Genomic DNA, 15,162 nt, shown 5'->3' with positions numbered 1-15,162 from the left:
TTATCATGGATCGTGTGATGAAAGCCATGGGTCAAAAATTTTATTCACTACAAATTTTATATAATTCAATATATTCATATGTATATGATTGGATATATATTGGTGTCCTGATCGGTTTCCAATCTTTGGTGTGCTATTAATAACTGCAGCATAAAGTAGTTTTCTCGATATAATGCAATGAATTGTCACTATGAAAATATAAACCCCAACTTTATAAGTCCAAGTTCTTCTAGTTTGTATGTAAATCATACCTCTCCAAAATCTTTGGCATCCATCCACGCCCAAGCCAAAGGCGAGGGATTAAATAGGTTGGGCAGCTGTAAGTTCTATTGGTCATCCACCACTCGCAAATGATGAGATTCTCAATATTTTTTTTTAAAAAAAAATATTGAGAGCATAAATCAGTAGTGAAAACAGGATTTTATCTGGATGATTTCTATATCAACCCAAATCAGATATATATATATATGATAGGAAGAGATTAACGTAAGTTGCAGATTTATTGCTATACATGAGATGTTAGTTAAGATTGAAATCGGATCTGATACGAATTGGTATCAGTACATCGATATTTATATTTATTTTATTTGATGAATATAAATAAAAAAATATAAATATTAATTGGATGCAAAATAATTTATATTTATATATATTTTAGATACATATAGATATAAATTGGATACTAAAAGTATATATATAAATATGGATATAAATTGAATAATTAGATTTTGACTACAGAATCGAAAAAATATTATTACTAAGCGGATATAAATTGAGTTGGTAGCATGTTAATGTAGTTATATATTTTTCTTAAAAATTTGTAAGTGCTATATAGAATTCAATAGTGTTACGGATATAATCAGATATTTTGATATGAAATAGATTGTTGTCTATATATATCTATATTTTTTTTAAAAAATATAAATATAAATATAGATATTATGATGTTCAAATTTTTATCTATACAGATAGATTTGGATATAAAAATAGATTCGAATAGATATTATTTAATCCATTATCATCTCTAATGTTAGTTAATGATTAAATTATCAAATCAATATTTGCAAGCACAAGGTATGTTTCATGTCAGGACGTAAATATTTTTTAGATAATATTTTAATCATTGTATTTATAGACCATTTTAATAAGGATTATCGTTTGCAAACTAAAACGCTAATAACTCATGGAGGCAGTCACATAAATTTCCGTGGGTGGCTGGTGAGCTTGTCACAGTTTTACTGAGGACATGGAAGCCATTGGGTTCTTAGCTAAAGGCCAATGTGGGCATAACGAGTGCCCTCCGAGTTCCGTTACTTCCTCCAACTGGAGTCCTCCTCGGCACGTGTGAGGTCTGCGGTCCCGCCGACGCGGAGCCGACGCGTGGCCGGAGTAGGTGCCGCCTGGCACGTGCTTCGCCGCCCGGCCGCGCCGCTGTAGCGACGTTGACGGAGATCTCTTCCGATATCGACCGGTGCGGACCACGGCGATTTCACGGTCCACAGCAATTATGAGCTTCCCCTTGTTGGCAATGCAAAAAGTTGAATCCATCCTGGCCGTCTGATAAGTACTCCGTCGAGTGATCTCATGCAGATCTTTGTTCCCCATGGGATTGAAGGTTGTGTGCCCACCGTATGCGAGAGAGGTAGCTGCATGTTTGGCCCAATTAGAAATATGAATCGTAAATTAAAAAATAATAAATAATTTTTTATAATTATATTATAATATATATTATTAAGATAAAATATAATTCGAGGACACTTGGTGAGTGAATTGGCAAGTCTTTTATGTTGATGCAATAACTTGGACTGATTACACCCGGGTGACATTTGGCCAGGCTTACACATCGAAGTAGTTCTCGACCAAAAGAAAAAAAAGGGAAATCTAGCATGGTTTACATAAAAAGTAATGTATTGAAAGTATAAATTTAGGACTTAATCATATTAGCTAAAAGTATACAGAGATCTCTCCCTCCTTCAATCTCTTAAACAAGCTATTTTTGGCTAACTTTAAGTTTGGCTCACAAACAAGCGTGTTGGTTCAAGTTCTACTCCAAGTCGCCGTCATCTACAAAGAAGATTATCTACATCATTCATCTCATTAGTATTTGATTTTTCAGATAATTTTATAAAATTTTTATTTTTTATACATTTTATTGGATCCACTTTCATCTTAGGTTGTGTATTTAAATGTGCAGCGCTATGGGTAAGAAGATGCAATTTTTTTTATAATATTTTATAAAAATTTAAAAATAAATCATGGCTTACTTTTTGAGCCTTAGAAAATGATTGGTTAGTTACGGGATTTATGACAGTTTGATTTTTTTTTTACTTTTGAAAATAAAAATAAAATTTAGTCAAATTACTTTTGAACAAATTGATATTTATTACTATTACCACCACCAATATGACTTATTTTTTCTCTGTTTATAAGAGTCATTGGTTCCTAAATGCACTTGACCAAATGACAATTAAAAAATAAGATTTATCAAAATGAAATAAGAATTTATCATACCGCTAAATACTTCATGAATCTACCGTTTTGATGTGAAATGTGGTTCACCATTTCTATTTTCTTATAGAATATATATCATCTAGCATCTCTCCGGAGGATATCAAAAAGTTCTTGAAATATATTGAAGAATTAAGCACATGCTCTAGATTTGTAATGCACGGCGAATAAGATAAACATACTCTAGTTTACGTTAACCTTAAAAAGTTAAAAACGAAAATCCCTACTGCATTTCATTGCAATACATACCCACTTTTGGGCTATCTAATATAATTTTCCTTCAGGTGTATGTATGTATGTATATATATTAACATGTTAATGACAAAATTAACAATGTAAATGCTTTGCTTTACCAATAATAACATTTACAAATTTCAAAAATTTAAAATAATAGATAGGAAGATGCAAGTATTGAAGCTAGAAATCACATTGGAATTTTAATTTATGTATAATATAGTAGAATAAATAATGATGCATATATAAATGGATGTATTTTCTAGTTTATGGTTCTAAATTTTTCAGAAGTTTCAACACACGCACACACGAAAGAAACAAGAAAAATCTTCATAAACTAAATGGACAAACTCATATGCTTATTTAAAAACCAAGGAGAGAAATAAAAACTCAGAATGATATAGTAATAATGTGGTAAAACTTTGTTAAAAGATAGATGCCTATGTAGAAGGTTTTTGTGGGCAAAATTATTTGGGCAACATATAGAAATATGACGAGGAGTTTCAATGTTATGGTCGAGTAGCTTTATTAATCATATCAAAGTCATGAAATCTTAGATTTATTTTTTTTTTCATCTGAGCATGTAGCTTTTTTTATTAACCCTGGCATGTGTCGTTGAAACTTCTAAAATAGATTTAGATACTTGGTTATATAAAATTGTCATCAAATTGCAATCTACTGGTTAATCAATCAGCAAACTTGAAAGTTGAACCACTTATATGCTACCCAATCCAAGTAGAATAGCGACAAACATGTTGTTAAGTCACATTACCAAAAAAATAAATAAATATCCTATATCATACATTGTATAACTTTAGCAAATGATAGTCAAATGATTTTAATCAGTTACTCTTGGAAACACTTGGCCGAGTTTGTAAGCTAGATCACCAATTCTCCACCAAAAATTATTAGGCTCAAAAGCTAGCAATTTGTCATCAATTATATATATATAGCAATTTTTCCATTGCTATCAAATCCAAGTGCTTTTCATGCTACATTGCAGGGTTTAAATAATAATCAAATTAAAATTAATTTGGAGTCAATTTGGATATTTTTATAGAATTAGGTTAAAAATTTCATAGGATTCGTGAATTGGACCATTCTGTTATATCAAATAAATACCATGCACATTAAATCTTGTGGGAAGGAAAAAAATACTTTCATAGATACTTTTTTATTTCTTGAAATTAGGATTTAAGTTTGATTTGGACAGATTCCTAGAAAATACAAATTAGATGGGCCAACGGGATAAAATCTTATAGAATTTTTGATCCAATCGTATAAGAATATTCAAACGAACCCTAATAATTCAGATTTTCACTAAAAAAAAATCAGATCCCTTCGTTTTGAACTGCTACTGTACAGTGTTGTAGACCGTAGAGCAATGAAAAGCTTACATCAATTGAACAACTTTCAATTGGCAAGAGATTAGATCCATGCTAGCACTACTTGTAATCAAATCAAAACATTTTGGATCCAATCCAACTTTGCGACAAACCAGACGCAATCCCCCAATCCAACCGAACCCCACACACAGAGGAAGATACTGATGAAATGCAGGTAACACCATGCATGGGACCATATGCCATGACCAGGGAAGAAGACCATCCAACATCAAATGCAAGACTCCCAACCTCTTCTGTTTGTTCCCTTCCTCCCCCCCCCCCCGTAACGTACAGTCAAACCACAGGCTCGAAGGCTCTCCTCCCACCTCATAAAAAAGAAGAAGAAGAAGAAAAAAAAAAAACACTCAGTTTCTTTCTGCATTCCTGCTTGCACTCACAAAATGACAGACTAACCCACTGTTTTTTTCAAAGGTAACGTTAGCAGTAAAACATTGAGGATATACATGTCATTCTCTCTCACCACTTTCTCTCTCTACAAACAAAACCCACGCCGGGTACCCAACACCCTCCTCAAAAGCAGAGAGAGAGAGAGAGAGAGAGAGGAGAAAAAGAGGGGCCTCCTGTCACAAGAGAATCTATCCAATCTACTTGCAATAAAGAAAACGTACTCTCCTCGTGAGCTATCTCAGACTCCTCTGCCCAAAGGAAGGGGGGAAAAAAAAAAACAGAGAGAGAGAGAGAGGAAAAGGAAGCAAGGGGGAGCAAAGGGTGAAGAAAATAAACACACCAAACTTCTCTCCTTTTCGTCTCCTCTCTACCTCCATCTCTCTCCTGTCCTTCCCAAAACCAAGCAGACGGAGTGGAGGAAAAACAGAGAGAGGGAGGAGAGATTATCAGGATTGGGGAGAGATAGAGAGGAGAGAGAGAGAGAGGGAGGGATGACGTCGGGAGGGGGAAGGTTGCCGACGTGGAGGGAGAGAGAGAACAACAAGCGGAGGGAGCGGCGGCGGCGGGCGATCGCGGCGAAGATATTCTCGGGGCTGCGGACGCTGGGGAACTACAAGCTCCCCAAGCACTGCGACAACAACGAGGTCCTCAAGGCCCTCTGTGGCGAGGCCGGCTGGGTCGTGGAGGACGACGGCACCACCTACCGAAAGGTATGCTACTAAAAAGCTTCCACCTTTAATCTCTCTCTCTTTCTCTCTCGCACACACAGAGATAATAGATCTCATCCTTTCCTCTGATTTTTCCTTTATTTCCCCTTTGACTTTTGTGTTTCTTGCGATTGGAAGAGATTGGAGATGGTTGCTATTGTACTTGGTGGTCAGTGGATCGTAGAAAAGTTTCAGTTTTGATGTCAAAATAGATCTCTTTGCCTGATCCCCTGTTTATTTGTTCGGATGATGTTTAAAAAGTTTTTAAATCTTCCTCCTTTTTTAACAAAAACATAACAATCTAAATCTAGAACTTTTTTTTTTTTTGTTTGTTGGTGTTGAAAATGGGAAGAAGGATGTTTTCTTGATACTTTTGTTGGTGGTATACCTGATTTAAAATTCATTTTTTTGGGCTTATTTTATTTTATTTTTTTTTAACAAATGGATATGTTGTTATTTAGATCTTTTAACAGTGGTGTGGACCAGTTGAGCTGCTATAGTTGGCGTTTTTTTTTTTTTTTGTTTTTGTTTTGTTGAGATCTTTGGTTGTTAACCTTGTTCTCCTCTTTTGCATCTAGATTCTTCTTTTTTCCTCTGAAAACAGAAAAGTATTTGTAGGTTTATTTTAGATAAGTATTCTTCTTTTCCTTCGATTGCTTTGTTTTGAGATCTTTGATGGAGTCTTCGACCAGATTTGATGTGGATTTTGTTGAAGAAATTTGGAATCTCTCAGTAATTTTTTATTAGGATTTGTTTTGTTTTCTTTCTGAAAGTCCTGATCTTGGGCTTAAAAAAAAAAAAAAAAAATGAATCTTGGCTTCTCTTTTCTCTTTTGACTGATGCTTTTTAGGGCCAGTCTTCTGTGTGTGCATTTTCTCATCTCATCCAAGATGATGATGCTTTTCTTTTGATTGGATTGTGGAGATCTGTGCCTTTCCTGGCAAACTTTCTTCCCTTTGCTCCTTTCCTTTTGTTCCCATTCATGAAGAATCCTTGATTTTTAAGTTGGCTTCTGTTCTTTCCCCATCCTATTTCTTCTTTTAAAACATGGAAAAGTGTGAACAGGAAAACAGGAAAGTATCCTCATCTAAAGTATAACATCCTCAGGACCTAAACTATATCACCCAAATATCCAAACAAATCAAAGGGTTATGGAGCAAAAAAAAACAAAGCATATCTGAATTAATTTTAGGCCTTTACTGTTCTGATTGCATGTGTTATATCACATAAGGAACACATAATCCTCTCTCTCTCTCTCCTCCCCCCCCCCCTGTGGCTCACAAAGAAAAGAGAAAACCCTTTGTTCACCAAAGAAGTTAATGGACAACCTTGCCATCAGAAAAGCAACAGCCTGAACAGTAATCACTTCACTAGCTGCACATTCACTTCTCCCTTCACTCTATGTGGGCTTCTCTTGTTTCACGTATTTAGCTGCTGAACTATTTGTGTAATTTGACAGGGATGCAAACCAACCCCTCCACCTCCAGAGGCTGCTGCCGGAGGTCAGTCGACAAACATAAGCCCTTGCTCCTCATCTCATCATCTGAGCCCACCTTCCTCCTCCTTCCCTAGCCCTGTCCCTTCCTACCATGCCAGCCCATCATCGTCCTCCTTCCCTAGCCCCACCCGAATTGAGAATTCCAACCCTGGTGTCAATCCCTCCTATCTCCTTCCCTTCCTCCGGAACCTCTCCACCCTCCCTCCCCTTCGCATCTCTAACAGCGCCCCGGTTACCCCGCCGCTCTCCTCACCGACCGCCTCCCGCCCTCCAAAAATTAGGAAACCAGACTGGGACTGTTCTGCATTCCGTCATCCTTTGTTTGCTGCTTCTGCCCCTGCTAGCCCCACACGCGGTCGCCACCATGGGCACCCTGCCACTATACCAGAGTGTGATGAGTCTGATGCTTCTACTGTTGATTCGGGACGGTGGGTCAGCTTCCAAATGACTGCCCCGGCATCGCCGACCTTCAACCTTGTTAACCCGGTCGCCCAAATGCCAGAGACTGTAGTGGGCCCTGGAGGAGGAGGAATGTCTGATAGGGGACGAGGTGGCATGGAGTTTGAATTCGAGAATGGAAGGGTGAAGCCTTGGATGGGGGAGAGAATTCATGAGGTTGGGGTGGAGGATCTTGAGCTCACATTGGGAGTGGGAAGCAGTGGATCTAAGTGAAAGAGCTGGAGACTTGAACCGCTGCGAGCGTTGCATATTCCAATTCATGTTGCTGCATCTAAAGCTGTATCTGCTGGGCTGCTGGTGTTTGGTTCACTTCTGTGTTTTTTTGATGGTTTTATTGCCTCATTTTTTTTTGTTCGCTTCCAGTAACATGGTCATGAACGCAGAAAGATTTGTTCTTTCATTACTTTTAAGCTCAGAATGTTTTATGAGCTACTGGTTTTGGTGGCAATAGCTGATGAGTAAATTTCATGGCTGTAGTTGATGGTGTTGCTGCTGTCTCTGTAAATGCTAAGAACCCATGGGGAATTAGATTGTTCTTTCTTCTTTGGTATCAGTACATTCTATGTGGGATGTTGTGCACATTTGCTTCAGGCACAGCAATTGCAAGTGGTAGAAGTTCATGTGAACTTCTAGTTTCCAAAGGGTGTACATGCCTCTTTGTTATGTCTTGAGTGATTTTGAGGACAGGTATGTTTGATATGAAACTTTTCAGTTTGCTAACCTAGTCCTTTGCAGTGTGTATTTCATCAGCACTTTAAAATCATGAAGGTTTTTATCATCCTTGGGTGATGCATGAATGCATTCAATGTTAATATTGGTAGGCTCTTTGTAGCTGCATAAAAACTGAGGCACAACATGGGCATGCCTGCAAAGCTGCTGAGCATTTTAGAGTGGGCATGGATGTTATATAAGTAGGTGTCTGGCTCTGCCTAACCTTGGTTTTATTCCACTAAAATGACAAGATTTCTGTGCCTGTGTCCTTGAGTGGAGCTAATGTCTAGCTGAAGTCAAGCTTTTAAATGGAAGATGGCTTTTACTTGCTTGACCTTGTACCTAAAAGGTCCTGGAAACTCTTCCAATTTCTGCCAAGCTATGTATCTCAGAGCTACCAACTTTATCCTTGCAAGAAGGCCTTTTAACAGGACACCATGTATGTAATATATTTTGAGTTGTGAAGATTAGTCAGAGAACAAGTATTTTGTTAGATTTTGGTGACAATGTTGAAACAGTTGCTGTGGCAGAGCTCAAAATGTATCAAATGACGAAGGGTCGGGTTTGGTTCTTGCTCAAATGTGATAGGCTTTGTAGAGGATGCCTTGTTGGGTCAAAAGGGCACCAGGAAAGTTTCAAGGGCCCCTCTCCATGTGAGGAGTGTGTGGCAGGCGTGCTGTAGTTGCTGACCCTTCACTATATGATGCGCTCATCTACCGAACGCAGCAGAAGCCCCACTTCCCCAAAATTATAGATGGACCCACTGAAAGGGCCACATCAACTAAAACTGCTGTGGATGCCATGATCAGCATCTCTGTAGGAACAAATGAATGAAGGGGGTACCCCAAACAAAATCTACCATGCCCAATTAAACCATCACAGGGGTCCACACGGGGCCAGCTTTGCAAATGGTGCAATGATAACAAAAACATGACACCAAAAATATTAAAAATGGAGAAAGATTTATAAATCAGTGTAAAATGATATCCATCATGATATTAATATGAAGTGATAAGAAAACAGATTATCACTTTCTTGTGGTCCAAGATAATTATGATAATCCATGAAAAGGAAGGTGGATTTGATAAGGATCTATGATGACACAGAAGGATATAATTAGCAGACAGAAGGTTTGGATTTGATCAGATTAGCTTGCATTACAAATTTTGGAAGCCTGTTAGCTTAGAGTGAAGTTTTTATTGACATCTTAGTGATACAAAGACAACTGAGATAATACAGCTAAAAACAGATACCTGCGAAACTGAACATGTTAAGTGCAGTTTGCTTGATACATGGTCATAGGATCCTGGAGCCTCCTCGCTTAATCCTGTAATGAGCATTTCTTGGTCAAGCCTTTTCCTGATGTCATCGATTCAGTGCTCGTCCTGGATTCTTTAGAGTGAGAACCAATGCATTCTTCAAATCTGAAGCAGCTAGAAAGATGGTCATTAACCATGCCTGCTGCTTGCATAAAAGAATAGATCACAGTTGGGCCAACACAACGGAAGCCCCTTTGCATCATATCCTTGCTCATGGCTTCGGCTTTGGGAGTCTTGACAGGCACCTGACGGGCGTAGCGGGATCCATTTATGATCGGTTTGTGGTTCACAAAACTCCAGCAATAGTTGTTAAAAGAACCTAACTCCTCAATCACCTGTGGATGAGGAGTAAATAAGAGGGGTGAAAACAACTCTAGGCTTTCAAATTTTGTTTATCTTTTTCAGTATATATATTAGGTATGATGTAGCTTAGTTACAATTTCATGATTCAGTAAAGATGTCTTACAAACTGATGCTAATCACATAGTGTGCAATCTGACAACGTTATTTTGAATTTACATCATCAAAGTGGTCCAGTCAACCGGACTGCAAATCTTTAATCTCCATTTTAGTGTTCATACCATAGTAATAGCGAATGCAGCATCCCCTTTATAGCATCATACCATGTAGTAATGTAATGGTCCCTCATATAATGTCTTACACAGCAGACTGCACCTTCCAACAGGGCCCAATTAGTTACTCAATGCAATCTAGCAGCAGCTAGATTAAGCACCAAACAGTTCAGATCAGACAACCAGAAACTTAACAGCAGGGGTGCTTCACTTGAAGAGAAGAAATCTAAGATCAGAGCAAAGATGTTTCATAATGTATGATTCTTGGACCTATCTTGAGACATTCCAGCAATTGTCAGAATTTGTGTGCCAAACCAAAAATGTTTGCCCTAGCCTGATCTCCTTGAGATTGTTTTAGTAAATTTTTCCTCGTTATTTATTTCTGCACGGAACATGATTACATCTTGAATCACACTAGTTCAGGATTTCATATGGTAGCTTAATGTTCCAATTAGTAACCAACCACAGAATGGGACCGTATTGGTGGTTGAGAGTACAAAGGTGCTAGTAAATTGCATTGAAAAGGATCAAAACGGCTTCTGATGAAATGCTCTGCCTAAGGTTAATAATATTCTTTACATACAGGCCACAAATCTTCAAATGGGTCCAACTGTTACAAGAAAGGAGAGCAACTAAGTACCAAAGTGGGTGGGACTAACAGAGAACAGTTAAATGGTAAAGTAGGGTTGTTTTGGGGAAACATCTAAAGCAAAGATGTAGATAACAGGCATAACATGAAATTGGTGACTTAAGTGAACATAGAAAGAGAATCCTTATGTTGAATAGGTAAAAAATGAACACAACTGCTTTTGCCTATTTGAAAAGTGAATCCACGCTTCTTGAAAAGATGATGACAAAGTAAGTCCCTGCCAATAGGTGTATAGATAGGACCTCTGCCCCCTAAAAACACACATCCCCTTGTAAGCTGGAGCTCAGCCCTTGTTGATGCCTTAAAGGGAAAGGCTTCTCCAGAAATGTAGCATTTTGAAATCATTTTGGATGAATATTGAGATGGGGAAGCTATAAAAGATCCACTTGTTGTTTTGGTTGAACATTCACTACTAACTACTGCGAAGGAGATAATGAACATTCTATAATAATCTGTAAAAATGATGCCTATGTCAAATGATTCCTTGATAAAGATGACCCCAGGCCTGCTGAAACTAGCTGAATATTGTGGACAGTGGATGGTTAAATTTCTAAAACAAGGACTTGCAGATTGAGTATTGAGATGATAAATTACCTTAAGCATTTGTCTTGCATTCTCTATAACTGCCCTCATCTTCTGTTCTGATAACAAAGTGCCACCACTTGATTTGACTGAGAGAATCTTTTTCTCAGTGAATTGAGCGATAGAAGATGAATCAAAATTGTCAAACAACTTCCTGACAAAAGGAATGACAATTGTAAGTGTCAACAATTGTAAGTGTCAAGCACAGAAAAGATGCAAGCTCCATTTGTCCTAAATGAAACCAAGATAATATAGCACACCTTAACAAGTCTCGCTTGTTCAGAATAGCTGGCCAGCTAAATTCAGCCAATGCTTCTGACAATACAAGCAGCTCAAACAACTTTTGGTCATCATGAACAGGGACTCCCCATTCTTCATCATGGAAAGAGACATAAACTGGTTCTGGAAGAAATACGAGGCAAGAAATACATATAAATTGAGTTGCCCATGAGAAATCAATTTCAAAACATTCCATGAATGATGTAACTGATATGCAAACCAGTAATCTCATCATTTAGAAAACTTGCAATAGTAATATATAATGCTTCCATTCCTTCAGAACTCATTAAAACCATAATGGAGTACGACTTTTGGTTGTCTTCAGTATTTGTATAACATTTTAAATGGGACAACTTGAAATCAATTCCCCAGGGAATAATTCATTGTTCCCCTCGATATGCCTTTAGATTATTGGAAGATCATCCAAGATCTTCACATGTATCTGTTCATGTCTTGGCATGCAAAGTTTTATGTAACTAGATTTTCTGTGGCATGATTTATCAGATGCTTATTTGGGCAGTGAAACCTCCCAGAGCAATAAGAACTCCATCTCATATGCTTTGTCTCTTGTTTTTATCCTTTATTCCTCCTTTATTTATTCTTACTTTGGAACACTGTATTTTGGTTTCATCTGTATTTGTGCTTCTCCATAGTGGCTATGTCAACAAGGCAATTGTTTATGGAGATTTCAAGTCTGAGATGGGAAGTCAATAAGAACTCCATCTCATATGCTTTGTCTCTTGTTTTTATCCTTTATTCCTCCTTTATTTATTCTTACTTTGGAACACTGTATTTTGGTTTCATCTGTATTTGTGCTTCTCCATAGTGGCTATGTCAACAAGGCAATTGTTTATGGAGATTTCAAGTCTGAGATGGGAAGTCAAGAATAGTATTGGATTGGTATTTAGCTGGAAACCAACTTTTTTTCATCCAATCTGTCAGCTGTACATACTGCATCTTTTTTTTTTTTTAAAATTTAATTATGGGTTTGGATCCATATCATTTCCATTTTATGTATTGCCCAGGTCAATTGCTTAATGAATCTTATGGATTTTCCAATGCTTGTTCAGTCATTCCTTTTTTGTTGCAGTGAGAACAGAAATGGATAATTTAATAATAAGATTCATAAAGCCAAAGAAGCCAGTATCTGACCCATCAGATCATCCATAGCAGGCCAGACAAATTAAGTACTGTTATCTTCTGAAGACATTAGAATGGCCATCAGTCTCAAAGAGAAATTTTAGCAATGAAAAAAAGGACTTACGAAGATGAATATGTAAATCCACATGCAAGGCCCGACACATGATTCCAGTAAAGGCTCAAAGCTCATAATACCTCATGTGATTGCCTGAGGTGACTGATGAGCAAATATTATTGCTGAGGAGACTAATGTGATGGTGATGTGGGACTTTGTATAGAAAGAAGTTGACGAGTTGCAGAGTGAATGAAATCCTCTTGAAAATGATGACAGTTAATAAAGGCTGTAAATCTATACATGCTTAAAGACATGGACAATACTCTAGTTCACATTGAGTTGATATTCTTCTATGGATTGGTAAGAATATGTTAATGTCAAACAATTTAAAAACAAGTGTTGGTATAGGTACAATCCTATGCTATAACACATGCAAGCCAACAAAAATACCGCCAATAGTGATTTGCAGTTGTCTAATCATTGTCACAATCAATAACAATCTGTGTCAGAAGGAGCAGAAGATAAGAGGCTAAGAAGAAAGCTTTGTCAATCATATCTTGATGCTGTGATATCTGAGACGTCCAACAACATGGCAAGCATTGCGCAAAGCAACAAAACTCTAATTCACCATGTTGACAGTAACAAAGTTTAACCAGAAGAAATCAAGAAAACCATGCTTCAAGTGGGCCAATGACATCTAGTCAAACAACTTAGGCTTTAGAAGAAGCTTAATGACAGATGAGCTAATTGCATGTTATTCAATGGAGCATAAAATATCACACCATCTCAAAAAATCTAACATAAACTTGATAATGGCACAAGAAGCACTAAGATGAAGACATCTTTGGTCATGGTTAGATGCATGCTTGCACTTGAATCAAGAAATCCTTAACAAGTGAAGGTGCATCCAGATAGGAAACAGGACAAATGTAGTAGCCAAGGTAGGAGAGGTATAGGTATAGGTGATAAAGGACCAAAGGACAGGCATGATGGAGATGCTTCGGGAGAATCTACTTCAATTGATTAACACTCAGGGTCCGTTTGGTTGGGGTATGTTAGATTACGGATAATCTGACAATTCCTAGGAATCATTTATCTGAAAAAATGATTGTAGAGGAAAATAATTTTTACTATGTTTGGTTGGTAGAAAAATTACTCTGAAAAATGACAATAAAAAAAGATTACTACATTTGGTTAGAGCTAGTTCTATATAGGAATATGGCCAAATTTACTAATATATCCATCATCATAAAATAATTTTTTAATACCAGTATAGCACTGTCACGTCCAATCAGTTTTTATATAATGACTATAATCACATAGATCTTTGCATAATGTCATCTGTATCTTAATTCTTTTTTGCAAAAGCTCTTTATTGAATGAATTTGGAAAGACATCAAAATAAATTTAACGATTATATATGTACTCTATTTTTTGAGCTTTATTCTTCTCGGCATTTTCATGGTCATCAATATCTCATCCTGCACCTCTTTGATATATGTTGCTCTGCTCAGATAAATTTTTCATATCTTGCCTTCATTATGTTACATCTGTACCAATTTTTGTATTATGTTACACTCAAGATCATCAAAAATAGAATAAAAAACATAATATTCATAAAAAAGGGATTATGCATCAAATAAGGTAGAGGGCGAGAGAGAAATCCTTGAAGAGCAAAGAATCCCCAAATGAAAAATCCCCACATCTCTAATGAAAAATCCTCAAAACCATGAAATCCCTAAAATAATCATAATACTACAAAGAATCCAATAGAAAATATAAGAAATAAGATAAATTTGATGAATACTTGTGAACTTGCAACAGGCTTTGAGCGAGAGAATGAAGAAAATGTGGCTTCTCTGATGAAAAGTCCCCAAGTCAAGCAACGAGAAAGGGCATTAGGATTGAATCGACAAAGATTCCTTAGGTAATGGATGGATTCAACAGAGATAGAAAGATGGTAAGGTTAGGATTTCTCCTTTCCTTTTGAGAGAAATATCAAGTGCTCATGGAAAGAAGAAGAAGAAGGGACCAAATGAATTCAAGAAGCCTCAGGAGAAATATCCAGCACCCACTATCTGTTGGGGGTATTTTTGTCAAGTAGGAATTACCACCACTTGGAAATTTATCAAATACTAACCCTCCTATGGTGTTTGTTTTACCTTCTCTCTTTGGAAAATAAACATAGCACTCACCAATTTGTTTAACATCTCTCACTTCCCTTGTTCACACCAAATATGGTAATCTGATATGGGATTTATTTTCCCATACTAGATTAACCATAATTAAATGGACCCTCAAAGAAGAATCAATAAGCCCTAGAAGAAGGTAGAGGAAGAATCATCAATATTAGCAAGAGATAGAAAGAAAGAGGAGCCCAACTTAAAGAGTCAGCATGCAGCCACTGGAACCCACACAAAAGGTGACAGCACCGTTAAGTGGTATTTCTACAGATGAGACTTTTGCTGAAATTCACTAATACAAATCTCATTTGATTATTCATGAGCCAGATTAATGTCGTAGAAGGAGGGCCCATTCTGCCAAAAATGCAAGAACAGATTAATGGCCAAACTACAATTTTGGATAGCCAAGAGCATCATGATAAATACACACACTTCATGGAAAATATTGAAGCCCATTAGTGGTAGAGTGACTA

The 15,162-nt window shown here is 37.0% G+C and overlaps 2 protein-coding genes across 2 annotated transcripts in view; one reads left to right on the top strand and one right to left on the bottom strand.

The window, feature by feature from the left end:
• The first annotated feature begins 4,733 nt into the window (after positions 1-4,733).
• LOC105060959 (protein BZR1 homolog 1) lies at positions 4,734-7,752 on the top strand. The gene is made up of 2 exons (XM_010944855.4): positions 4,734-5,245; positions 6,702-7,752. The coding sequence occupies exons 1-2, from the start codon at positions 5,027-5,029 to the stop codon at positions 7,410-7,412; spliced, it is 930 nt and encodes a 309-aa protein (XP_010943157.1). The 5' UTR covers positions 4,734-5,026; the 3' UTR covers positions 7,413-7,752.
• A 149-nt stretch (positions 7,753-7,901) lies between these two features.
• The window catches only part of LOC105060960 (uncharacterized), a 32,148-nt gene continuing 24,887 nt past the window's right edge, over positions 7,902-15,162 (bottom strand). The window contains exons 2-4 of the mRNA XM_010944856.4: positions 11,293-11,434; positions 11,045-11,186; positions 7,902-9,564 (exon numbers count right to left, since the gene is read on the bottom strand). Of these exons, the coding sequence (XP_010943158.1) occupies positions 9,232-9,564; positions 11,045-11,186; positions 11,293-11,434 (617 nt within the window). The 3' untranslated portion in view covers positions 7,902-9,231. The remainder of the gene's footprint in view (positions 9,565-11,044; positions 11,187-11,292; positions 11,435-15,162) is intronic.

Source organism: Elaeis guineensis, chromosome 13 (genome assembly GCF_000442705.2).
Source record: "Elaeis guineensis isolate ETL-2024a chromosome 13, EG11, whole genome shotgun sequence".
NCBI lineage: Eukaryota > Viridiplantae > Streptophyta > Magnoliopsida > Arecales > Arecaceae > Elaeis > Elaeis guineensis.
The sequence above is the reverse complement of the archived record's forward strand: the minus strand, read 5'-3'. Positions and strand labels throughout refer to the sequence as shown.